Source organism: Scyliorhinus torazame, chromosome 11 (assembly GCF_047496885.1).
Source record: "Scyliorhinus torazame isolate Kashiwa2021f chromosome 11, sScyTor2.1, whole genome shotgun sequence".
Taxonomy (NCBI): Eukaryota; Metazoa; Chordata; class Chondrichthyes; order Carcharhiniformes; family Scyliorhinidae; genus Scyliorhinus; species Scyliorhinus torazame.
Window position 1 is genome coordinate 165,035,761 of NC_092717.1, and position 27,929 is coordinate 165,063,689.

Below are 27,929 nucleotides of genomic sequence, written 5' to 3' on the forward strand. Positions count from 1 at the left end.
GAAAATCGAGGATCCAGTTGCAGAGTGGGGAGCCAAGTCCTAGGTTTTGGAGCTTTGATATGAGCTTCGCTGGGATTATGGTGTTGAAGGCGGAGTTGTAGTCAATAGATAGGAGTCTGATGTAGGAGTCCTTGTTTTCGAGATGCTTTAGGGCTGAGTGTAGGGCCAGGGAAATGGCGTCTGATGTGGACTGGTTGCAACGGTATGTGAATTGCAGTGGATCAAGGCGTTCTGGGAGTATGGAGGCTGCAGTGGTTAGACAGTGTGGGTGAGAGGGGGAGTGAGGTGGGGGGGAGCGGGGTTGGGAAAAGGGGTGAGGTGAGGGGGACGCGGCATTTCTGTAAGATGAGTTTGGCCATGGACGGGGCAGGGGGCCATCTTGGGTGGGAGTGATTTAGAGTGGGGATGGGGGAGCGGAGCCCAAGAGTGATGATGGCAGACTCTAGGGGGTATGGGACGCAGATGCCTCTGGTGAGAATCATGACATGGGATAAATGGGCTGGTTAAGTGGTCCTGGATGTTGGCGCACTTGAAACGTTAGTGAGCCGAGGTGATTTTCCTGCAGAAGACACATCTCCGGGTGAAAGATGAGATGAGGCTGAGGAAGGGGTGGGTAGGGCAAATGTTCCACTTGGGGTTTGACTTGAAGTCGAGGGGGGTCGCCATACTGCTGAATAAGAAAACGGGGTTTACGTAGGAGGGAGTTGTGGGAACCTGGGGGTGGGGGGGAGGAGGTTTCTGATAGTGAGTGGGGTGCTAGTGGGGACTCCGATGGTATTGGTGAATGTGTATGTGCTTAATTGGGGTGATGCCAGATTCATGAAGAGGTTGTCAGGTGTGATCCCAGACTTGGACTCTCACCAGCTGAATTATGTGGGGCGGGGGGGGGGGGGGGGGGGATTTTTATTGTGTACTGGAGCTGAAGGTGGATAGGCCAAGCACTAAGTCGATGGGGAAGTTCAGACTGGTGCGAGAGCTGGGAGGGTTTATCCGGAAGATTGGGATGGTGGATCCTTGGAAATTTGGGCACCCGGGAAAGAGGGAGTATAATCATAATAATAATAATCTTTATTCGTGTCACAACAGGCTTACACTAACACTGAAATGAAGGTACTGTGAAAATCCCCTGGTCGTCACATTCCGGCACCCGTTGGGGTACACTGAGGGAGAATTCAGATTGTCCAATTTACCTAACAGCATGTCTTTAGGGACTTGTGGGAGGAAACCAGAGCACCTGGAGGAAACCCACGCAGAAATAGGGAGAACTCCACACAGACAGTGACCCAAGCCGGGAATTGAACCTGGGACCTTGGCACTGTGAAGCAACAGTGCTAACCACTGTGCTACCGCGTCGTCCTTCTTTCTACCGTGCCACATTTCTTCTCACATGTGTACAGAGTATATTCCTGGATTGACTTTTTTGTGGTAAGCCGGGTGGTGCTGAGGGGATGGAAGGTGCGGAATATGCAGGAATAACGATTTCAGACTATGCCACGCACTATCTAGATGTGAGACTTTTTTCGGGTCAGGAGCAGAGGCTGGGGTGAAGTTTGGATTCAGGGTGGATGGGGGGTGGCGAATTTTGTGGTGTCAGATTGAGAGAGGATAATTGACGTGTTCAAGGCCTTCTATGAGGGGCTGTATAGGGTCGAAACGGGTTGTTGCAGGAGGGGAGGAGGCTGATATGGGCCGGTTTCTAGATGGGCTGGACTTCCCGGAGTTGGCTGAGGGTAAGAAGCAAGCCCTTGAGGAACCATTAGGGCTAAAGGACATGATGGAGTGTATTGGTATGATGTAGTCGGGTAAGGTGCCAGGGCTGATGGCTTCTCGGCAAAATTTTATAAGCAGTTTGTGACGGAGTTGGTCCCCCACTTTTTGGGCATGTTTTATGAAACAATGGTGAAGGGGGAGCTGCTGGTGGCACTGGTGCAGGCATCGATTTTGGTGATTCCAAAAAAGGGGAAGGATCCATTGGAATGCGGGTCCTATAGGCCCATCTCGCTGCTGAATACAGAAATGAAAGTCCTGGCCAAGGTATTGGCAAGAAGATTGGAGGGAAGTCTGCCAAATGTGGTCTTGGAGACTAAACGGGATTTGTGAAGGTAAGGTAGCTTTCTAGTAAGATAGGAAGGTTGCCAAACGGTGGGGCGGGGGTGGGAGGGGGGAATGCTGGAGGTAATTGTATCAATGGATGTAGAGAACGCCTTTGACCGGGTAGAGTGAAGGTGTTTGTTCAAAATTCTGTGAGTAAATCAGTTGCTGTAGTTTCCCACATTACAACCATGACTGCGCTTCAAACATAATTCATTGGCCATAACATGCTTTGAGATGTCTGGGGGTTCTAAAAGATCCAGGGCAGGATTCTCTGTAGGTGGGATTCTCCGTTTTGCCGGCGCCCGGTGTTTCCCGACGGCGTGCGGCTGTCCCACAATGGGAAACCCCATCGACCAGCCGGTGTAACAGAGAATCCCGTTGGCGGGTCGAGGCTGAAAAGTGGCACGGCGGGCGGGGAATCCAGCCCCCTATATAAATGCAAGTCCTCCTTTTTCCCCCCTCTATTTATTACTGTATTCAAATTTTCAACGCAGTACCTTAAAGTAAAGAAAACATAGCCATCAGAAACCACATTAAACTTTGCACTGTCATAGTTAAGGGAAGGGGCGAATTTCTATGGAGCACCTTCTCTGGTATGTTCACTCTGACAGAAGAGTCATTGCTTTCCCAGGGTTTCTGCAAATCTGTCACTGAAGTTGTGATAGACCATGGGGAGAGCCCCAATGAAATTGACCTCCAATTCTTTTCTCCTAAAATTTGCATTGTATATGCCACTGTAAAACCATTAGATGTAGGAGCTGAAGAAGACCATTCAGCCCATCTAGTCTGCTCTGCCATTCAATGACAGCATGACTGATCTGATGTGATAATCTTCAACTCCATTTACCCCTTTAACCCCAGAACCCTTGGTTCTCTTACTGATTAAAAGTCTGTCTATCTCAGCCTTGAACATACTTACCGACCTGGCTTCTGTAGCTCTCTGCGGTAAAGAATTCTACATATTCACTACCCTCTGAGATAAGAAATTCCCCCTCTTCCCTGTCTTAAGTGGCGATCCCTTACTCTGAGATTATGCCCTCTGGGACTAGACTCTCCCATAAGGGGAAACAACCTCTCAGCTCTTCCACTGTTAAGGCCCCTGAGAATCCTATACGTCTCAATAATGTTGCCTCTCATTCTTCGAAGCTCCAATGAGTCCAGAAAAATGAATTCATTATTCCATAAATCAACATTGTGTTCTTATTCCCATTCCATAGAAATTAATAGCAAAAAAGGGATGTAACACAATGACACCCCCAACAATTTTTGATTAATAGATGAAACCTACAATGATATGGAGCTGTTGAGGAGCTGAGGGAGAGATGATTATGCTCTGATATGTTGCATATTCATAATCATTTCTCTTGACTTGTGGATCAGTGAACATGAATGGCTGGAGGAGAGATTAGATTTTGATTGGGCAACAATGAAGGAATAGTGATATATTTCCAGGTTTAGCATGGTGTGTGAATTGGGACAGGATGTTCCCATGTCCCTGCTACCCTTGTTCTTTTGGGCAGTAATGGTCTTAGGCCTAGGAAGAGCTGTTGACGAGGTCTTGGTGAGCTGGTGCACTACGTCTTGTAGGTGGTACACACTGCAGCCACTTCACAATGGTGGTGGAGGAAGTGAATATTGAAGATGCTGGATGAGGTGCCAATCAAATGGGCTGCCTTGTCCTAGATGAAGATATTTTCCCGATTAGCTCATGTCTGGAAGCTAACTCAGCCTGGCTGCCATTATCCAAGCTATTCATCTTAATGGCCTGTCTCCAACAGTTGAATACCTCAGCTGATTGCTATAGATGCCTTGTTAATGAGATGGGAGATGTGAGTCTTCACACTCCCTGAAGTCATTTTCTTTGATGGGTTTTATAGGCCAAATGACTCCACCCCAATGAATTGGAGTGTGGACCATGGAATAATGAAAATTGAGGCATGCCATCTTGGGCTGTGAGTTCAAGATGCTTTAGTCTCTGCATTTTTTAAAAAGTCTGCTTTTTAAAAATTCAATTCAAGTTTCTAGCCTGTGGATCAGAAATCATCAGTTAGCATAAAACATACCTTCATGACAATGGAGTCCAAATCTAAGCATGGGACTTCCCAACATTGCCAGAAAATATTGATTTATTCCTCAACTATACCATAAGGAAGCTGAACAGAAATCTTGAACATTGCTACAAAATAGAAGTAGGCACCCCACAATTGAAATTATCCATCAACTAAACCAAGCGAAACAAATATGTGCTGCATTAGTAGACTGCCTGAGATATGGGGCGAAATTCTCCCCCAACGGCGCGATGTCCGCCGACTGGCGCCAGAAACGGCGCCAATCAGACGCGCATTGCGCAGGCCCAAAGGTGCGGAATGCTCCGCATCTTTGGGGGCTGAGCCCCAACATTGAGGGGCTAGGCCGGCGCCGGAGGGATTTCCGCCCCGCCAGCTGGCGGAAATGGCGTTTGGTGTCCCGCCAGCTGGCGCGGAAATGCGGCGCATGCGCGGGAGCGTCAGCGGCCGCCGACAGTTTCCCACGCATGCGCAGTGGGGAGAGTCTCTTCTGCCTCCGCCATGGTGGAGGCCGTGGTGGAGGCGGAAGGGAAAGAGTGCCCCCATGGCACAGGCCTGCCCGCGGATCGGTGGGCCCCGATCGCGGTCCAGGCCACCGTGGGAGCACCCCCGGGGTCAGATCGCTCCGCGCCCCCCCCCCCCCCCCCCCTCCCAGGACACCGGAGCCCGCCCACACCGCCTGGTCCCGCCGGTAAATACCAGCTTTGATTTACGCCGGCGGGACAGGCAATTTCTGGGCGGGACTTCGGCCCATCCGGGCCGGAGAATTGAGCGGGGGGGCCCGCCAACCGGCGCGGCCCGATTCCCGCCCCCGCCCAATCTCTGGTACCGGAGACTTCGGCAGGGGCGGGGGCGGGATTTACGGCGGCCAACGGCCATTCTCCGACCCGGCGGGGGGTCGGAGAATGACGCCCATGATTTTCCCTTCTCCCACATCAAACTACATGTGAAACACATCCAAGCTCTTCACTCAATTCCCAGATATTCCTTCATTAGACTGCATCAATCAAATGGCTCCCCCTAGAAGCAAATGTAAATTTTGGCAAGATTCACTTCTTTATGAAGCAAACAAAATGGGGGCATCTAATTCTAAATTTGGTTCACCATTCAATCTGCACTGGTAAAGTTGTGGATTAAGAACAAATTACCTGTGTATATATCAATGCTTTCAGGGACTCTTAACTTTTGTATAAACCTTTTGACTGGAGGCCTCTTGAATTCACAGCAAATCATATCACAGTGATATTCCTCTTCAGATTTGATCCCATCATCTTTTATTTCTTCTTGTTTTACTTCTTCCCTTTTGCCTTCCTTTTGTGGAGGAAGCTTCTTGACTGGAGCTAAGCAAAAGAGAAATATATATAAATATCAAATAGTGTTTACTGTGTCTTGCCAAACTATTGAAATGTTTTGTGCTCCAAGCTAACTTTAAAAAAACCTGCAAAATTCCTGATTAACCTCCATTGACAACACGTACAGCCAAAAATGTGAAATGGAATTTCACAATATTAATCAGAGTAATTAGAAATAATCAGCTACTAATAGATCTCCTGTAGCTTGACAGGCAACATTCTAAAGAAATTCAATCTTTAAATTAATTGTGGGGCTCATTCCTGATGACCTTGTGCTAGAAATAAGCTAATTATAATTAAATGTTCAGCATTTTTATCGTAGATTGCATTAAAATCTGGGAGACCACTCCATCAAAGAATGAGTTATCAAGTACGGGCTGCTCTTAGAAGGTTGGAGGTTAATGTCCTATAATTGCGTGAAAAGAATGGTGGGCGCCGATCAGAGGCAGAGTTTTACCATTTAGTTTAAAAGCAAAATACTGCAGGTGCTGGAAATGTGAAATCAAAACATAAACTGCTGGCAATACTCAACAGTTCAGGCAACTTTTGTGGATAGGGAAGAGTTAATAGGTCACATTGATACGTTTCATCAGAAGTATAAACTAAGGGATCAAAACTGGATTGCTCCTTTTTAAAATTGGGGTTGCAATTTGTTATTAGCCCATGCCAAGTCCTGTTGAGGGAGTTGGCACTAAAATGTTAAGTTATCGTCTCATTTCAATGATTGCAGCATTCAGCAGAGCGTGATCTGCACCTCTGGCTGGTTGAACACTCAACAGGAGGTCCAGCAACTTGCATGGCTTGCAAATGTTTCAGCTAGTTTGTGTCTCTTAAAGGCAGCCTCCCACTCTTAAAAGGGAACTAACTGCATTCATTGCACAGAGGTTACTGCTGACTGCCTCTAGTGCAAGTGGCTGTAAGGAGAAGGATACCATGTAGCACAATAGACAACTGTCCAGGCCCCCAGAGCTTTTGATGTGGCACTAGAAACCTTGGTTCAAGACGTTGTCAGAAGGAGAGAAGCTATGGCTGGAATTTTACCAACAGCAACAAAGTCCTAACATCAGGGCTAGAATTCTCCAGCTGTTGGGATTTTCCTTTCCCGCCAGCAGTGCACCCCTACTGCAGGTCTCCTGCTGACATGTGGGCTGGGATCCTCCGACCCCGCGCCAGGTCGGAAAATCCCCGCGGGACGCGAGAATCGTGCCCCGTCGCCCCAACGCCGGCTTACCGATTCTCCCCCGCCAATTCTCGAGTGCCCACGGGATTCCCGCCGCGCCGGTTGGGGGCCATTGCAAACGCCCCCCCCCCCGGCGATTCTCCGGGCCCTGACGGGCCGAGTGGCCGCTGAGTTCGGCCGAGTCCCGCCGGCGTGGGTTACTCAGGTCCCACACGGCAGGACCTGGAAGGTATGTCCGCGGGGGCCGTAGTGGAGAGGGTGTCGGGGGATCCGACCCCGGGAAAGGAGGGGGGGGGCATGGTGGCCTGGCCCGCGATCGGGGCCCACCGATCAGCGGGCGGGCTGGTTTCGTGGGGGCCTATGTTCCTCCGCGCCGGGCCCCTGTATTTCCCAGAGGCTGGTGCAGAATCACGCCGGCTGTAGTGCGCATGCGCGGAAGCACGCCGGCCGTTCCGTGCTGGCTGTAGCTGCGGGGACCATTCCGGCGCTGACCTAGTCCCCTAGGAAGGGGAGCATTCCCCATTATCGGGGACCATTGACGCTGGAGTGTTTAGTGCCGCTTTTCACACCGGCATGGGGACATAGCCCCATTATTGGGGAAATCCGCCTGTGGTGTCCACAATGGCAAATCCTGTTCACAAGTGGCGGGAAGAGAGAATCCCGTTGCTAACGAATGGCACGCCACCGAGAAACATGTGGCTGGGGGAATGGAGAATTCTGCCCAGGACCTAAAGCAGGTGGCGTATCTCCATGGAAGGGAGACGGGAGAGGAAGCATGACGTTCTCAGGGCCATTCAATTAATGGTTGGTAGGGAATGGCAGACAACCTGTTAAGGGGTGCAGACAGAAGGGAGTTTTGGCTCAGGCCATCTATAAAAGGCAGCAACCTGGAAGTGAACATCTAGGGAGCTCTGTCAACTCTGGGAATAATGACATGCCACCTAGGCTCACTCGGAAATTCTCCTCCAGGCTGCACTGGCTCAGAAGGAAGTCCAGTTCCCTCAGAAGGGAAGGAGACTGGCTTGTCAAACCAAACAGGCATGTACAGAGATGGCAGAGTTGAAGGAGGTGATATGGTTCTGTAGCCGCATCTTTGGTGAATTGCAGATGCCTTAGGAATTGTTCTGAAGTGATGGTATGCAAAGTGTTTCCTGAAGATGCTCGATCCATAGGACCGACTGTGAGAATTCACCTCCTGCTCCCTCTGTGCATAGTTTCCCTCTCAGCAGCCTCAACTCCATCTCCCTGCCATATTACAGACCAAGACAGACTGTAATTAAGCCCCCCATTATGCCAGCCGGCCTTCTGTACAAAGAAAACTTCTCTAACCTTCCTAACCGCCAAGCACTACCCGGTCAGAATGCAGCTGCACTCTCTCCAAAGTTCAGCATGTTAACAAAACCCATCCACTACCTTTACCTTTGCAAAATTAGGAATAAGTAAAAAAGATTACCACATACCATCTACTATCAGCTGATGAATCAGGGGCTGGTTTAGCACAGGGCTAAATAGCTGGCTTGCAATGCAGAACAATGCCAGCAGGTGTGTCCTGTACACAAAAAACAGGACAAATCCAACCCAGCCAATTACCATCTACCAGTCTACTCTCTATCTTCGGCAATGTGATGGAGGGGTCATCAACAGTGTTATCAAGTGGCATTTATTCACCTGCTCATGGACGCATAGTTTGGGTTCCGCCAGGGTCACTCAGCTCATGACTTTCATTCCAGCCTTGCTTCAAACATGGACAAAAGAGCTGACTGTCAGAGATGAAGTGAGAGTGACTATACTCGACATCAAGGCAGCATTTGACCGAGTATGGTCTGAAGGTGCCCTGGGAAAACTGGAGTCAATGGGAAACAGGCTGAAAACTCTCCACTGGTTGGAGTCATACCTGGCACAACAGAAGATGGTTGTGGTGGTTGGAGGTCTATCATCTCAGCTCCAGGACATCACTGCAGCAGTACCTCAGGGTTGTGTCCTCAGCATCCTCAGATGCTTCATCAATGACCTCCCTTCCATCACAAGGTCAAATGTGAGGATGTTTGTGGATGACAGCACAATGTTCAGCACCATTATCTGTTTCATCAGATAATGAAACAGTTCATATTCAAATGCAGCAAGATCTGGACAATATCCAAGCTTGGGCTGACAAATGGCAAGTTACATTCGTGCCACACAAGTTCCAGGCAATGACTATCTCCTACAATAGAAGATCTAACCATCACCCCATGACATTCAATGATATTACCATCGCTGAATCCCCCACAATCCTATGGCAAGTATCTCATCTCCTGATCCCCAAAGTCTGTCCACCATCTACAAGGCACAAGTCACGAGTGTAATGGAATATTCTCCACTTGCCTGGACGAATGCAGCTCCAATAACACTCAAGAAACTTAACACCATCCAGGACAAGCGGCCCACTTGATTGCTACCCCTTCCCCAAACATGCAATCCTTTCACCACCGATGAACAGTGGCAGCCATGTGTGCCATCTACCAAACCTACAACCACTACCATCTAGAAGGACAAGAGCAGCAGACACCTGGGGACCCCAACACCTGGAGGTTTCCCTCCAAGTCACTCACCACCCTGATTTGGAAATATATCACATTTCCTTCACTGTCATTGGGTCAAATTCCTGGAACTCCTTCCCTAACAGCACTGTTGGTGTACCTACACCTCAGGGGTTGCAGCGGTTCAAGAAGGCAACTTATCAACAAATTCTGAAGGGCAACTAGGGATGGACAATAAATGCTGGCATAGCCAGTGACGTCAACATCCCGTAAATTAATTTATTTTTAAATTAAGGCAAAACATGCTTCAGAGAAGATAGAATATGTCAAGGATAAGACAGTTTTATTTGCTCTGCATACCAGAAAAAGTATAACAGTGATTTATATTAAACACATTGGGCGCGATTCTCCACTCCCACGCCGGTTGGGAGAATCGCCTGGGCCGCCAAAATTTCCCGGGACGCCGGTCCGACTCCCTCCCGCGATTCTCCCAAGCGGCGGGAACGGCCCGGTCGAGTTTCGCGGGCCGCTGGTCGGAGAATCGCTGGAGACACCGAAAATGGCAATTCTCCGGCACCCCCGCTATTCTCAGGCCCGGATGGGCCGAGCGGCCAGGCCAAAACGGCGGGTTCCCCCTGGCGCCTTCCACACCTGGTCGCTGCCGTCGTGAGCGGTGCGTGAAAGCTGGGGGGGGGCGGCCTGCGGGGGGGGGAGAGGGCGGATCCTGCAGCGGGGGGTACCTTAAATGTGGGGTGGCCCGCGATCGGTGCCCACCGATCGTCGGGCCGTCCTCTCTGAAGGAGGACCTCCTTCCTTCCGCGGCACCGCAAGATCCGTCCGTCATCTTCTTGCGGGGCGGACGTAGAGAGGACGGCAACCGCGTCATCTATGCGGCGCCGCTTTTACGCGGGCGCCAAGGCCTGGCGCGTGTAGGTGACGCGGCCCCGATCCTGGCCTATTGTCAGGGCCTGAATCGGTCGGGACCGGGGCCGTTCCGCGCCGTCGTGAACCTCAACGGCATTCACGATGGCGCGGCCACCTCGGCGCGGGAGTTGGGAATCCTGCCCATTTTGTCTTATATTGAGTACCCGAGTCAATGATTAATGGCAGATAGAGTCTTACAGATCTTTTGAATCAAAAGTGGGAACTTAGACTCACTTGCCCTCTCTAATTGGCTCTATACCTTGATTACGTTGATACCTTGATGGGGCTGGTTTAGCACAGTGGGCTAAAGAGCTGGCTTGTAATGCAGAACAATGCCACCAGCGCGGATTCAATTCCTGTACCAGCCTCCCCGAACAGGCGCCGGAATGTGGCGACTAGGGGCTTTTCTCAGTAACTTCATGGAAGCCGACATGTGACAATAAGCGATTATTATTATACATTCAGCTCATTCATTTTCTCATTTGATCGCTCCCTTCCAAAGTGACAATTGGCTCCAGCCTTGTACTTTCCTGGCCCAACGAAGGCTACCTCAAGAATTCGGATTTTGCCAGCCACGCATGCTGGCTTCTTTTTTTTCTACTTCTTTCCTACTTGTTGTGCTGTTCCAAGTGATTCTGACTCTGTTCCAGAAGATCACCACCCAGCCTTCTACCCCCAAATCCATATCATGTCCCACTGCAGTGTTTGTAGATACCAATTGCCATCCCATTGTCTCTCACAAAGTTGCAGTGCACTACATGACTGTGGTGTTTGTCCCTTTAATGGCGACACAGCAGAGTAAGGGTCAACTGGCCAGGGGACCCGTCGAACTCAGAATGTGGAATCACCTCATGGTAAGAAAGGTTCCTAGGCAGAGATATTTTGAGGAGCTGGCTGCAGCCATGGGGCTGCTGTACAATTCTTGTTAAAAAATACCTTTTTTGGAAACTAATGCAGTTTGTGAAAGTGCATCTTTATAACAACAACATTTCTTCACACAGTTTCACAGACACCAAAACTAAAACTTTGTACATGAAAGTAAAATAGTGTGGGTATGAGAGGGGAGTAAATTAAGAGCTATCGTCAGACTCACAGAAGTGCTATCTGGGGAGGGAGCTACATTGTATGCTAAGTAGGGCATTCTGGATTGAACTTGCGTTATGATCAAATGTTCGAATTTGAAACAAACACTTCAAGATATAAATACAAATTGTTTCAATGCTTCCAATGAATCTCTAGTGATATTGCTCACAGTTAGTCACGGGAGGTGGTATGACTTTGAACTGTGCTAATTGTGCTTATCATGGAAGTAAAAACAAAAAAGCAATTACATGCGAACATACAAAGTAAGAGCAGAATTTGGCCCCTCGAGCCTGCTGCATGTTCAATTCCTCTTCTAACAAAGGGCGGCATTCCATTATTCTTTATAGTTACTTGCTGAGCCTGCATACTCACCTTTTCTGACTCATGCACTTAAACACTTAGGTCCTTTGGAGTTCTGCAATCGTTTCCATTTAAGGAAAACTCCATTTTTTTATTCTCCCCGCCAAAGTCAAAACATTTACATTTTCCCACATTAGACTCCATCTGCCACCATTTTGAATACTAACTCAACCTATCTATATGTGTCTGCAATATCCCTTATGTCCTCTTCACAGCATACTTATCTGTGGGTTATCTTCAAATTTAGCTACCTTGCCTTTGCTCCTCTTGTGTAAGTTATTGATATACATCGTAAAAAGTTGAGGCTCCAGAAAAGACTCCTGTGTGACTCCACTTGCCACATCCTATCAATCAGAAAAAACTCATTTATGCATGCTTTTTCATTTCTGCCATCTACCCAGTCTTCTATCTATGCTAATATGTTACCCCCTGAACTTTTATTTTCCCCCAAAATCTTCAGGGTGGCACGGTAGCATAGTTGCTTCACAGCACTAGGGCCCCGGGTTTGATTCCTGGCTTTGGTCACTGTCTGTGTGGAGTTTGCACTTTCTCTGCATGGTTGTGTGGGTTTCCTCTGGGTGCTCCGGTTTCCTCCCACAAGTCCCAAAAGACAAGCTTGTTAGGAGAATTGGACATTCTGAATTCTCCATCAGTGTACCTGAACATGCGTCGGAGTGTGGAGACTTGGGGATTTTCACAGTAACTTCATTGCAGTGTTAATGTAAGCCTACTTGTGACACTACAAAAGATTATTTATATTATCATGGATGTGGCACCTTATTAAATGCCTTCTGGAAATCCATGTACATGGGCAGGATTCTTTGTCCGGGGATGCCGGAATTGCTTTCCCTGATGTGACGAAGAATCGGGCATAAGGGCAAAATCAGCATCCACGCTGGGCGGTGACCCGAATGTGATGCTCCAACCCCCAGAATCGAGGTCCACGTCGCTCGTCAGCAGGAGCATGTGAATGAATGCAAATGGATCTTCAGTGAGCCTGGCGCCCGATGCTCCGGCCCTCCATGGTGCTCCAGGGTCTCGTTATCGGGTCGTCTGCTCAAAATGGCGGCCCAATAATGGGATTCTACCCGGGAATCCCTCATATTCCATGCCATGCATAAATTTGCATGGCAAGGAATACTGAATTGCTTGATGGTTTGTGCTACCAGGGGGATCGTAAACCGATTGTAATTCACCTCCGGCAGGAAAACATCATCTCCCAAATGGAGAATCCTGCCCAGTGCGTCTAATGACTCTCTTTTATCCACAGTTCCGGCAAAGAAGTCCCAAGAAATTAGTTATTTGTGATTTCCCTTTCACAAACCATGCTGACTCCTTCTGATTACCTTGAATTTTTCCAGGTGCCCAGCTATAACCTCCTTAACGATTGATTCTGGCACCTTCCCCACGACAGACGACAAGTTAACTGACCTATGGGGGGCGATTCTCCAAGATGGAGACTAAGTGTTCGCGCCGTCGTGAACGCCGTTGTGTTTCACGACGGCGCGAAATGGTTACGGGGATGACCAATTCTGTCCCCCATAGGAGGCCAGCACGTGCTGGAGCGGTTCACGCTACTCCAGCCTCCCTTCCCGGCACCAAATGGGCACCGTGACAACCCACGCATGCGTGGGGGACTTCCTCAGCGTGCCGGCCCCTACGCAACATGGCGTGGGGGTTCAGGGGCCGGCCGCACAACAAAATCGGCCCGGGGGGGGAGAGGCCGGCCCGCCGATCGGTGGGCTCCAATCATGGGCCAGACCCCATCGGAGGCCCCCCCCCTGGTGAAGGAGCACTTTTCCCCTGCCCCACAGGCCGCCCCCGACCCTTTGCGCAGAGTTCCTGTCGGCAGCGACCTGGGGTGAATGCCGCCGGCGGGACTCTGCTTTTTCCGCGCGGCCGCTAGGCCCACCCGAGCCAGAGAATTGGTGGCCCCGTCGATTCCAGTGGCCTGTGGCCAGCGCCGCATCAAATGCGGCGGCGCAAATGGCGCCGATTCTCTGCACCTCGGAGAATCGCGCGCCAGCGTTGGAGCGCTGTGGCGCTCGGCGCGGGGCTCGGAGAATCGCTCCCATAGTTTCTTGTTTTCTGCCTCTCTCCCTATTTGAATAGAAGGATTATATTTACTACTTTCCATTCTGATGTAGCCTTTCCAGAATCTGGTGAGTTTTGGAAAACAAACAACAGTGCATTTACTACCTCATCAGTGTTACATTCTAAGGGGTTCAGTGGAGACAAATAATAAGCAGGTTGCCACACCATAGGTTACATAATCAGTTATCAGACTTTATTTACAGAGGTGTTGCTTGCTCGCAGTTTAAAAGGGAAGGGAGGAAAAATCCCCCAAGTGCCTCTGATGATGTCACCACATTATCATGTGCCACATTACAGAGGCCATTGGCTACAATGCATAACAATTAATGACCTCTTCTGAGATATTAGGATGAATCCATCACGACCCAGAGCTTTGTCAGCCTGCAGCTCCATCAGTACAGCTCCCCTCGTGATTGTAATTTCACTAAGTTCCTCTGTCCCTTCCACGTTCTGATTTACAGCTATTACTAGAATGTTTTTAGTATCTTCTCTAATATACATTAATGATCTGGAAGAAGGAACTGAAGGCACTGTTGCGAAGTTTGCAGATGATACAAAGATCTGTAGAGGGACAGGTAGTATTGAGGAAGCAGGCGGCTGTAGAAGGACTTCGACAGGCTAGGAGAGTAGGCAAAGAAGTGGCAGATGGAATACAATGTGGAAAAGTGTGAGGTTTTGCACTTTGGAAGGAGAAATGGAGGCATTGACTATTTTCTCAATGGGGAAATGCTTAGGAAATCAGAAGCACAAAGGGACTTGGGAGTCCTTGTTCACGATTCTCTTAAGGTTAACGTGCAAGTTCAGGCGGCATTTAGGAAGGCAAATGCAATGTTAGCATTCATGTCGAGAGGGCTAGAATACAAGATCAGGGAGGTACTTCTTAGGCTATATAAGGCTCTGGTCAGACCCCATTTGGAGTATTGTGAGCAGGTTTGGGCCCCATATCTAAGGAAGGATGAGCTGGCCTTGGAAAGCGTCCGGAGGTGGTTCACAGGAATGATTCCTGGAATGAAGAGCTTGTCGTATGACGAACGGTTGAGGACTCTGGGTCTGTACTCGTTGGAGTTTAGAAGGATGAGGGGGAAACTTACAGAATACTATGAGTCCTGGATAGAGTGGAGGTGGAAAGGATGATTCCACTTGTAGGAAAAACTAGAAGCAGAGGACACAATCCCAGACTAAAGGAACGATCCTTTATGACTTTCTTCAAAGGAAGGATGAGCTGGCCTTGGAAAGGAATCCGGAATCTGTGGAACACTTTGCTGCAGAAGGCTGTGGAGGCCAAATCACTGAGTGTCTTTAAGACAGAGATAGATAGGTTCTTTATTAATAAGGGGATCAGGGATTATGGGGAGTAGGCAGGAGAATAGAGATGAGAAAAATATCAGCCATGATTGAATGGCGGAGCAGACTCGATGGGCCGAGTGGCCCAATTCTGTTCCGATGTCTTATGGTTTTATGAAGGCAGAAGCAAAATATTTGTTAATTTTATCTGCTATTTCTTTATTATATGTTGTTAATACCCCATTTTCAGAGGAACAGCCCTCATTTACTTTTCTCCTTTTTAAGCAACTGTAGAAATTCTTACTAAGCCCACATTTAAATTGATAATCTCTTTGCAGTTCCATTTTCTGAAATTCAAGTTCTCCCTCTTTTTCTTTTGCTTTCAATTCCAATTCATGCTGTCTCAGTTTTATTTCTTTTTCTTTATCTTTTTCCTGCATTTCCAATTGTTTCATTTTTAATTGAATTTTAACTAATTCTAATGATGCAGGCTGTGTCTCTGGCAAATTTAAATGCTGAAATATTGCTTGAATTATCTCCACCTTCCTCACCCCTTCAGGTAAAGTCAACTGCAGCTTGACCGCCAAATCCAAATACTTTGTTTGAACCACCCTTTACAAACCAACCAGAATGAAACCTCACACAGAGACGTCCGAACTAGAGAGACCCCCCTCAGAGATGCCCAAAAGAATGAACCCCCCTGCAGGGACTCATAAATAGAGGGAGCCCACAAATACCCTCGAACTAAAGGGAGCCCCTACAGAGAGCTCCTGACTAAAAGGACCCCCTAAAGACTACACCCCCCCTCCCCCCACACCCCCCAGAAAAGAGATCCCTGCCTGGAAGCTAGAGAGCAGTCCAGAGAGAGGCAGTGAAAAGAAAACACAGCTGTGATACTTATTTGGAAGCTCCACGTATCCATTCCTAGAAGAACAGCTGTGACACGTGTTTCAACCCCTCAGATCCATTAGCTGCAAGCCATTTTTTCTTTTCCAGTAGTGGGCTGTGATTGACAGCTGCCACAAAACATCTGAAGCCTTCATTAATTCATCTCTGATCGTGGATGAGTGACTCTAAGTGTTGAAACCCCAATGTTTCCAAACATCAACCACATCAAAAAGTGGTAAGGGCATTGCTTGAGTGATTGAATGCACTTAGTGATTGGAATGCACTTACCTCTCTTTGGTGTGGTCAATGTTGGTAAACATCGTGTTTCAGTGCTTAAGAGACACTCATCCATGCAGGGAGATGGATGAATCAAAGCTGCAGCTGTTTAGTGAAAGCATAAGAACATAAGAACTAGGAGCAGGAGGAGGCCCTTCGAGCCTGCTCCGCCATTCAATGAGATCATGGCTGATCTTATGTTGACTCAGCTCCACTTTCCCGCTGAAAAAGCACAGAGTTACCTGGTGTCAATTTCCCACTGTCCACTTCAAAATCATTCAAGTGAGAAGGGAGGTGATCAGAAAGCACTTAAATCTATTTGTAGTGGTGCAGGACTGTCAATCAAAGCTTGATGTTTATAAATATTGTGGTTAGAGCAGTTCAGAGTTACTCAACCGAGAAGGAAGAGGAATAGAACTACTGACAGCTGGGCTGTGTGTAACCTGTCAATCACAGCTAGCAAAATCAATATCAAAAAGAATTGAATGAATGACTTGCTGATCTGAGGGGGTTTAAACAAACCTGACTGGATTTCTCTTTCCAGGAATTGACAGGTGGTGCTTCTTCAGCCTGAACCAACGGGTGTATTGCCCAAGTGAGTGTTAAAGTTGGAATCCCTGTTTGCTCCCCCTGCTTGAATGGCTTCCGGCATGATGGTGATGTGGCTAGCCTGCTCACCAACCTTGCAGGCCTTACTTCCATTCACACAGATTGCGAACACTTCAAATCACCACCAGTCAGCTCTCCCCCTCAAAGGGGAAAGCAGTCTATGGTCATCTGGGAGTATGGCAACTTTTACTTGCTTTTTACTTTTATTCTTAATTATTATGGAATGCCAGAGGCATTACAAATGTCACAAAGCATGACTATATCGTGACCAAATGAAATGGGAGTGTGAAACAGAAAGACGCAGGAACGTACCCATCACTTCTGATAATGGAACACTAGCCATACTATTATTTGGATGAATGTTCCTATGTATTGTAAGTTATTAGCAATATCAATACTGTTGTTTAAATAAACAGCTGAATGGAACCATCACATTTCTGATTTAAATTTATATTTTTTCTGTGTGTCAGCGTGAAATTGCATATCCTCCAGCCAAGGAAAGGAACGTCTCAGAGAATAAGAGCAATTTATCAGAGAATCATACATTCAGCCCATCGAGTCTGCACTGGCCCTCCCTCAGCCCACTCCCCCGCGCTATCCCCATAGCCCCGCCTAACCTGCACATCTTTGAACACTAACAGGCAATTTTACATGGCCAATCTACCTAACTATTGGCATCAGTTAGCTCAGTTTGTCTGCTCGTTCTGAACACCATATGATGCTTACTCTTTCATGCACATTTAATTCCCATATAGAGGTTCATAAAGCAAGTAAAGGTTGTTCAGTCATTCAAACCTCATTCCCTAATATTGAAAATCCAACATTTTGAAAGATTCTCTGTTGCTTTTGTTTCTAGATCATATTAAAACACTTGGAACCAAAGTTAATGTGATGGAAATAAGCACATAACGAGCTTTGGTCTCTGAACAGAAGTGCATATTATTAATTACATTATTTCTTGATACATTACTCATCAGTTTACATGACTAAATGTCACAGTACATTAATTACCGTGTGCGACGGGATTCATTAGCTGCTAGATATTTGCTTCGAAAGATTGAACTTACAGACTGGTGGAGTTTCTTCTGCTGAAGAGCCATCCTGATCAAGTAACTTTTCTTTATACAGTGATGTCCTTTCCCGCATACGTGTCACTAAGCTCTGCAGCTGTACATCAGCTAAATCACTGCTCAGTACAGGTTGTTGACTGCATTTATCGCAGCATGAAATACTGCAAAACAAAAATGTTGCGAAGAAATGCAAAAATAAAATTCAACACTTATGTACAAAAGGTATTGAACTATAATGTATGAACTAATTCAGACTATTTTGAAAACGTATTAATTAGATTATAAATTAAATAATTAATCTGTAGGTGGCTATATTCTTTTTGGCTGTAGAGATGATATAGTAGAAGACATACTGAGTATACAGACTTCTTAATTTTCAAAAACTATGGGCGTGATTTATCCTTGTGCCCAGCGTGGACCTGGGTACATCGGTTAAATAGTGGGAAAGGCCAAAATTGAGATTCGCGCCGGGTGCGAATCAGTTTGCTATCTGACGAGATAGTTCCGGACCTTGCCCAAATATGATGAGCATATCATTAACCCTCATTTGCATTAATTTCCATCTCATTATTGAGATTGAAGTTGAATGTAATGGCCCCCCCCCCCCCCGGGAAGTAACCGGCTCCCGAGTGAGAAATCACACGAGCATCGTTCAGTATTCCTTTTTAAAAATGTGAAGCTGGGACAATGGCTGCTGTGGGGAACTGAGGAGGTGAGTAGCCATTTCCATTTTCCTGCATGCAGCTCAAGAGCACAGGCTCTGCTGGCCCAGTGCTCAGGGGGCAGGGGGACATCTCAGGTTTTATTTTTCATCTTTGAGGCATTCAATCCATCTTTTAATATTATGGAGACCCATACAGGGGCAACAGCTGCAGCATGTCTGTCCTACCAAAATCATCCAGGACAGAGCCCTCTTCTTGATTATATGCTGAAGGTCACTTTAATTCCCCTTGACTGTGAGTAACTTCTAGCTTCACAGCTGAAGGCTATTTCTCATGAGGAATTGGCCTTGTTAGTTGTGAGAGCACTTCCCAGTTGCAGGTTATGTTTGCTGTTTGCTCCTGTTGGTGACAAAATGCCTGGAGCCTGCAATAGCTGAGAGTTTGTTTGCTGTTTGTTGTAGCCTTTTCTGCTTGCCTGCTGCCTGTTTCCCTTGGGTTTACTTGCTGTTTTCCGGGATGAAGGGAAGGAAGAAAGAAGATAGGTGCCTTTCGATCTCTTCTACCTTGAATGCGGCGAGGGGAGGATTTTGACAGGCCAAAACAGTGTTTTGTGTGTTGACTGTGTATTCTGTTCTGGCCCGTGGATTACCTGTTCATAGCCCCTGTGTTCCTGTGGCCCGGTCGTCGGACAGGGTCGTGATGGAAGATCAGGTGCTGATACTACAGGAGAGGAGGGGTGGCAGCCCAGATGGAATGCGCAGCCCAGAGGTTATGCAGGGACACTTTCATGGTCTACCGATGACTTTTTATGTTCAGTAGCCATCAGCTGCTCCCGTTATGAGAACCGTGTGGGTCGCTGATGTTCCTTGGTTTCCTTTTGGCCTGTGTTTGGTCTCTATTTGTCGGAGAATTGTATGATGGATACCATGTAACTGGGGATTATCTTTTTACCTCTCCTGCCTCTGTAGCATGGGAGTCGCTGGAAGACACTGCCGGTGCTGGTGAGGGAGGAGGTGGTTTTCGCTCTCTCTCCCTCCTCCCGTGCTCCAGAATGGTGAGACCTTCCGGTGATTGGCTTACCAAGTGGCTTTCCACTGATGCAGGTCCACTATAGGCGTTGCAGAGGGGAGGGGGGTTTTGAGTTGTTTTTTCACTGTTGGCAGTGTTTTGCTCTTTTGCCTGGCAGCTGTGTGCTTGTCTGCTGTGACCCTCTCGCTTTACGGCCTGGATTTTGTAGCCATCTGCGATGGCCACTTACAACTAGGGACAGAGAAACTCGCAAAGCCTAGCGGGTAAAATGGACAAAGCAAGACCCAGGCAGGCTCAGAGCCTGAAATGTATATTTGCAAGCAAGAAGTCCAGACGGTATCGAAACTCCATCCAATTAGCATTTTGATGGGCCGATTAGCATTTGATGGCCCATCTTCACCAAAGCAAAGGACTGGTACTCGAGCGACAGGTACAGTCCCAGACATTTTGGCACCACTCCCTGTTCAGGGGAAGCGTAAATAATGGGGTCAGTGACCGCTTGGGACACGCCCAGCCATCCAGATCCCCGCCCACCTATTGGTTAGGAATCGAACAGAGTGATCAGGGATCACCCAATTAGTGGGATCCAAACTGAAGGACCGCCCAAAAGAGCATGAAAACCCCCAAGTATGAGAAGAAGAGTTCACCATATGTTCGTCCTCTCTTGGACCTGGCGCCCCGGCTATGGCCATTTCCCAAGTGCAGCACCACCAGAAGCAAGTCCAAGTTCAACGCTCACTACCAGATGGATGAGCCCAGCTGAGCAGCAGTTACTTCTCCAGACTCGATAGATCCAGAATCGAACAAAGGCCACTGTTCCTCTGACCTAAGCCGGGTGCCTGAAGTTAAGTACAGGTTGTCTTGGTCCATAGGTGTAGTTAACTAGTAGTGTTTATGTTGCATGACTAATTGTGTGTAAATAAAGTACCCTTGACCTTGAAATAACTAACTGGTGTTTGGCTCTTTGATCGATTTCCAGTTGAACCTTGTGGTGGTATCACTTGATACCTGGCGACTCTGAGCATTAGAACATAGATATCAAAAGAAAGAAGGGCAAACTCACTTATTGCCATAATTGGAACAGAGCCATAGGAAAAGACAACAAAAAGAAGCAGCAACAACTGCCTCGGCAGCGCTTCAAGGTTTTAGGTGTACAGATCACCAACAACCTGTCCTGGTCCCCCCATGCAACACTATAGTTAAGAAAGCCCACCAACGACTCTACTTTCTCAGAAGACTAAGGAAATTTGGCATGTCAGCTGCGACTCTCACCAACTTCTACAGATGCACCATAGAAATCTTCTTTCTGGTTGTATCACAGCTTGGTATGGATCCTGCGCTGCCCACGACCGCAGGAAACTACAAAAGGTTGTGAATGTAGCTCAATCCATCACGCAAACCAGCCTCCCATCCATTAACTCTATCTATAATTCCCGTTGCCTTGGAAAGGCAGCAAGCATAATTAAGGACCCCACGCACCCCGGACATACTCTCTTCCACCTTCTCCCGTCAGGATAAAGATTCCAAAGTTTGAGCTCACGTACCAACCGACTCAAGAACAGCTTCTTCCCTACTGCCATCAGACTTTTGAATGGACCTACCTCGTATTAAGTTGATCTTTTCTCTACACCTTGCTGTAACTGTAACATTATATTCTGCAGTCTCTCCTTCCTTCCCTCTGTATGGTATGCATTGTTTATACAGCATACAAGAAACAATACTTTACACTGTATACTAATACATGTGACAATAATAAATCAAATCAAATCAATACAGTGCTGGAAAGGTGGAAGGAGTGGCAGACTGCTTCGCCTGAGCAGCATGGTTAAGGTATTAAAGAAATGCTTTTTCAGATTGCTGGTGACGTTATTGTATTATTGACCTTTCAATGTTTAATGTTTGGAAGCCGTGTGTCTGTTTGCTGCCACCTCTTTTGCTTCTGTGGTCTAGAGCGAGGAAAGTGAGGGAGTAGATTGCCCACTCCCGAGCTGGGGAACGGAATGGGTGGTCTTCTGCACTTCTGACGTGCTCTTTGTCGCACTAACAGCAGCTGCCATTGCCTCCCAGGTGGTATTGGTGGTCCTGCTGCTGGTCGTCCAGCCCCCTCAGGGGAACTGGATGTCCCGTCTCTCATCGATGATGTTGTGATGCCTGGTCAGGTCGGCATCGCCAAAGCGAGGAGGAGGTCTGTGTGCTGCCATGCTTGTGTGTTGACTGGGAGTGAGTGGTGAGGGAGCGTTTCAAAGTAGTTCCCCCTGTTAGCGGCAAGACACTGAGGCACGAGTCTGGCGAATCAGATGGTGAGACAGCCAGTAATGGCCAGAAGCTCATGGGGGGTAATTTCTGGCACTAAGTGCCGTTAAATACCGGCGTTGATCTCGCTAATGCAGACGTCGGGAAACACCCGGCCTATCGCGCCCAAAATGACACCTTGAGAACATTTTCTGTCAAATTGTGCCCATGATTTTAAAATCACATGGTGGCAGCCACGTTCTGCTGAAGATCACTAGGTTCCATGGCAATTATTGTCATGAAAAACCTGTTTGTAATATTATCTTACTGAAACAAAGGGTAGAATTTTCCTGACCTCTTGGTGGTAGGATTTCAGGAAGAGAGGAAGTGTCTTTGGAACAGCTTCCTAATGCAATCCTGCTTCCAGACAACTTTCCAAGGGCAGCCTGAGAAGGTGATGGGCTGTCCACTGCATGGTGGGGGCACTCATTTAACGTAATCAAGGTACCAATGAGAGGCACATTAATGGCCTTGCCAGTATTTTTGCCAGAGGCTGAGCATCACATGACCAGAATTGTGCGCAATATTCCATTTGCGGTCTTACCAAGGTTCCATACAACTGTAGCATGACTTGCTAGTTTTTATACTCGATGCCCCGTCCAATGAAAGCAAGCATTCCGTATACTTTCTTGACTATCTTGTCCACTTGTTTGCCACTTTCAAAGATCTGTGGACCTGCACGCCCAGATCTCGCTGACTTTCTATATTCCTAAGAGTTTTGCCATTTACTGTATTTTCCCCCTCTATGTTAGACCTAGCAAAATGCATTACCTCACATTTGTCTGGTTTAAACTCCATTTGCCATTTCTCTGCCCAAGTCTCCAACCTATCTATGTCCAGCCTTATACTCTGACAATGCTCAACACTATCTGCCACTCCACCAGCCTTGGTGTCATCTGCAAACTTACAAATCAGACCAGCTACATTTTCCTTCAAATCGTTTGTGTATACTACAAACAATAGAGGCCCCAGCACCGATCCCTGTGGAACACCACCAGTCACAACCTTCCATTCATAAAAACACCCTTCTACTGCTACCCTTTCCCTTCTGTGAGCGAGCCAATTCTGTATCCATCTTACCATCTCATCTCTGACCCTGTGAGACTTCACCTTGTGTATCAGTCTGCCATGAGGCACCTTGTCAAAGGCTTTACTGAAGTCCATGTACACACCATCCACTGCCCTCCTCTCATCAATCACCGTTGTCACCTCCTCAAAAAACTTGATCAAGTTAGTGTGACACGATCTCCATGCTGTCTATTGCTAATGAGTCTCTTTGTTTCCAAATGGATATAAATCCTGTCCCTGAGAAGTTTCTCCAATAATTTACTTACTACCGATATGAGGCTCACCGGCCTATAGTTTCCTGGGTTATCCCTGGGTATCATCTTTAGACATCAGTCCGGCTTTCGGCTTCACTCCACAGTTTTTTGTCCGGTTTACTTCCTTTGCCTTTAACTCTCCTGAGGTGTCCATGGGCAGTGTAGCAATTAGTCCATAGCTGAGAGTTTGGTTCATGAGTGCCAGGATGTTTGCACATTGTCAGTGGACCTTCACAATGCATGTCTGGGGGCCAATTCTTCCTCTGAGTTCTTCTTAATTTCACTGAAGCGTTAGTTGTTGGTGGAATTGCGGATAGCGATGAGGACTGTCAGAGGATACAGCAAGATTTAAATTGTTTGGAGACTTGGGCAGAGAGATGGCAGATGGAGTTTAATCCGGACAAATGTGAGGTAATGCATTTTGGAAGGTCTAATGCAGGTAGGGAATATACAGTGAATGGTAGAACCCTCAAGAGTATTGAAAGTCAGAGAGATCTAAGAGTACAGGTCCACAGGTCACTGAAAGGGGCAACACAGGTGGAGAAGATAGTCAAGAATGCATACGGCATGCTTGCCTTCATTGGCCGGGGCATTGAGTATATGAATTGGCAAGTCATGTTGCAGCTGTATAGAATCTTAGTTAGGCCACACTTGGAGGATAGCGTTCAATTCTGGTCGCCACACTACCAGAAGGATGTGGAGGCTTTAGAGAGGGTGCAGAAGAGATTTACCAGAATGTTGCCTGGTATGGAGGGCATTAGCTATGAGGAGCGGTTGAATATACTCGGTTTGTTCTCACTAGAACGACGGAGGTTGAGGGGCGACCTGATAGAGGTCTACAAAATTATGATGGGCATAGACAGAGTGGATAGTCAGAGGCTTTTCCCCAGGGTAGAGGGGTCATTTACTAGGGGGCACAGGTTTAAGGTGTGAGGGGCAAGGTTTCGAGTAGATGTACGAGGCAAGTTTTTTACACAGAGGGTAGTGGGTGCCTGGAACTCGCTACCGGAGGAGGTGGTGGAAGCAGGGACGATAGTGACATTTAAGGGGCATCTTGACAAATACATAAATAGGATGGGAATAGAGGGATATGGACCCAGGAAGTGTAGAAGATTGTAGTTTAGTCGGGCAGCATGGTCGGCACGGGCTTGGAGGGCCGAAGGGCCTGTTCCTGTGCTGTACATTTCTTTGTTCTTTGTTCTTTGTTAGCCTGGGGCGGTGAGAGACACATTTCCATGTGTCATCATGAGCAGACCCATCTGAAGACTTGTCAGTGGAGAGGATGGGCACTGATAGGGTCAGACTTGTGCATTTTGTTCTATTTTTTACATCCTGCTGTCCAATTTGAAAATGAGAAGCAAACTAGCACACAAAAGCAGAAAGCATGCCAACTTCACCCATGGACTATACCAGGGATTTTCAAAGGGTGGGTCACGTGCGAATGTTGGGAGGGTCGCGGAGAGATTAGTGACGGGGTTCCCAGGGTGGTCCTGACCGCGGGAGAAGCGCCCAATGGCCGCTACCGGCATTCTTATTGACAATGGCAGCCGCTGCCCCCTTTTAAATGAGAATGAAATGAGGCTGTTTGCAGTCTTCCGGCCAGAAGTGGCAGCAGTGAGCAGGTCATGCGCCCTGCACATACACTTGATGTCAATTGCCCTGTATGTACGTGCTTTTGGTGCCAAATCTTGCTGGAGAGCTTCTTCCATTTTCCAACTGCTAGCAAGCAAGAGGACTGTGAAGATGGATCGTTTTGTTACAAGAAAGAGATGGGCAGAGACACAAATAGGCAACGCACAAAGAAAAGCATAGGAACAGGCCTTCTGCTATCCAAACCTGCGTCAATCATGATGCTGGTCTAAACTAAAACCTTCTGCACTTCCGGGGTCCATATCCCTCTATTCACATCCTATTCATGTATTTGTCAAGGTGCCTCTTTTTTCTTAAAATTTAGAGTATCCACTTCATTTTTTCCAATTAATGGGCAATTTAATGTGGCCAATCCACCTACCCAGCACATCTTTGGGTTGTGGGGGCGAAACGGACGCAAACACGAGGTGAATGTGCAAACTCCACACGGACAGTGACCAGAGCCAGGATCGAACCTGGGATATCGATGCTGTGAGGCGGCAGTGCTAACCACTGCGCCACCATGCTGCCCCTACGATGACTCTTAAACATTGCTATCATATCTGCTTCCACCAACTCCACTGGTAGTGCATTCCAGGCACTCACCAACATCTGTGTAAAAAAAACCTACCTTGCACATCTCCTCTAAACTTTCTCCCTTGCACCTTAAACCTATGTCCCCTAGTAATTGACTCTTCCACCCTTGGAAAAGGCATCTGACTAACCACTCTGTCCATGCCACTCATAATTTTGTAAAACTTTATCAGGTCATCCCTCAACCTCCTTTGTTCCAGGGAAAACAATCCAAATTTATCCAACCTCTCCTCATAGCTTAAAAACTCCAGACCAGGCAACATTCTGGTAAACCTCTCCTGTACCCTCTCCAAAGCATCCATATTCTTCTGGTAGTGCGGCGGCCAGACTTGTACACAATATTCCAAATGTGGCCTAACCAAGCAGCATGACTTGCCAATTTTTATACTAATGCCCTGACCGATGAAGGCAGGCATGCCATATGCCTTCTTGACTGCCTTACTCACCTGCGTTACCACTTTCAGTGATCTGTGGAGCTGTATGGCCAGATCTCTCTGCCTGTCAATACTCCTAAGGGTTCTGCCATTTACAGTACAGGTCCCACCTGTAGTAGACCTTCCAAAATGCATTACATCACATTTGTTCAGATTAAACTCCATCTGCCATTTCTCTGTCCAAGTCTTTAACCGATCTACATTCTGCTATATCTTCTGACAATCCTTTTCACTATCTGCAACTCCACCAACCCTTGTGTCATCTGCAAACATACTAATCAGACCAGCTACTTTTTCCTCAAAATCATTTATATTTACTGCGTGTCATGATATTCAGGTAAACATCATGGTGCAAACATACATACATACTGATGGACAGATCAACGGACCAATCAATACACACACAACACCACAGCCAATCACAGGCAAGAGCATACACAGTACAAAACAGGGAACACGACACTTCCCGCTCATTCCAGCAGGAGACAGCTCAGGGCACAGAGCTCACAGCAAGCCACTCAGACATCCACCATGTGCTGAGTGCCACTCCAAGATAGTGTTCGGAATAGATCCACAGATTCAAGGGTTATGATCGAACCACAGTAACCAGTTTACTACTGTAAATATATGTTAGTCATAAAACTGAGTTGTACCATTCGCAACCGTGTTGGTTCGGCTGTGTAGCAGAGCACCCAACACATCATAGTACCAGGATTGGAACCCGGTAACTGTGAGACCTACCTACGAATCCTCAGGAATCTGCCATCCTGCGCCATGGACACCGTCAGCACGCCGCAGCCGCTACAAATCGCTGGAAACCTCGGCGTCAATTGGAAGCTGTTCAAACAGCGCTTCCAGCTCTTCCTGGAAACCAATGAAAAGGAGAGCGCCTTGGACACCAGGAAAATCGCCCTCCTCCCCTCCACGGCAGGGCAACACGCCATCCATGTCTACAACTCCCTGGTGTTCGCGGAAGGTGAGGACAAGACCAAGTACAAGACGGTCCTTCTCAAACTCGACCAACACTTCAGCGTCAAGGTAAACAAGAGTTTCGAGAGGTATCTCTTCCAGCAGTGCCTGCAGGGTAAGGATCAGCCCTTTCAATCTTTCCTTGCACACCTCCGTATCCTCGCGCAGTCCTGCGGTTACGACACCACCTCCAATTCAATGATTCGGGACCAGATTGTTTTTGGGGTCACCTCAGACACCCTACGCCAGCAGCTCCTCAAAATTAAAGGCCTCACCCTAGCCTCCGCAATCGAAGCCTGTGTCCTTCATGAAAACGCGACCAGCCGCTACTCCCAATTTCAAGCGGTCGAATCGGCGCGGCAGGGGTCCTACGCGTCCGGATCGGCAAGGCAGGCGTCCTACGAGGCCGAACGGGTCCAGGCGATTGAGTTCCTCCTGGCCTGTGGCCCGGACGAGGGCGGCCATTTTGCGCGCTTTGCGCGGCCTCCCGCGTTTGTGCGTGCCAAAAAAGACGTCGACACAGAGGGACGTGATGCGCAGGCGTGCTCAACGCAAGACCGAACTGCGCATACGCGGTGGCGCAATGAACGCCATGACGTCACGACGTGTGGCAACTGCGGAGCCGCACATTTAAAGCGGCAATGTTCGGCAAAAAAATGACAATGCCTCCGCTGTGGCAAGATGGGCCACTACGCTGCCTACTGTCGAGCAGCTCAACCTGCCAATGCTCCCCAATTCCGACAGCCTCGCAGGGACGTGCGGACCATTCAGCCTCTTTACTACGAGTCATGCCCAGACGATATCCAGACCAGTGACACAGACGACCGGGACGCCTTCCGTGTTGCGGTCATTGATAGGAACTGGATGTCTCCAGGCAGGACCCACCAGCCGTTGCAAGTGAACAGCGTCAGTCCGGGGAATGAATGATGTACCACCCTAATGGTCAACCGATCACCGATAACATTCAGTCTGAACACTGGCGCCTCCGCCAACCTCATAGCATGGTCAGCCTACTACGCCATGAAGGTCAGACCACCAATTCGGCCAACCCGGTGCAAGGTGGTCGACTACAATGGAAACGTTATCCCGGCTATGGGATCCTGCCAGCTCCAGGTGACACACAACACATACACGGCCACACTGTCATTCGAAATAGTCGGATCATCAAAGGACTCCCTGCTAGGCGCACAGGCATGCAA

The 27,929-nt window shown here is 48.0% G+C and overlaps 1 protein-coding gene across 1 annotated transcript in view; it reads right to left on the minus strand.

Moving 5' to 3' along the window:
* Window positions 1-18,677, minus strand: part of cngb3.1 (cyclic nucleotide gated channel subunit beta 3, tandem duplicate 1) — a 209,128-nt gene extending 190,451 nt beyond the window's left edge. The window contains exons 1-3 of the mRNA XM_072468598.1: window positions 18,658-18,677; window positions 17,797-17,960; window positions 5,309-5,500 (exon numbers count right to left, since the gene is read on the minus strand). Of these exons, the coding sequence (XP_072324699.1) occupies window positions 5,309-5,500; window positions 17,797-17,960; window positions 18,658-18,677 (376 nt within the window). The remainder of the gene's footprint in view (window positions 1-5,308; window positions 5,501-17,796; window positions 17,961-18,657) is intronic.
* Between the last annotated feature and the right edge of the window lie 9,252 nt (window positions 18,678-27,929).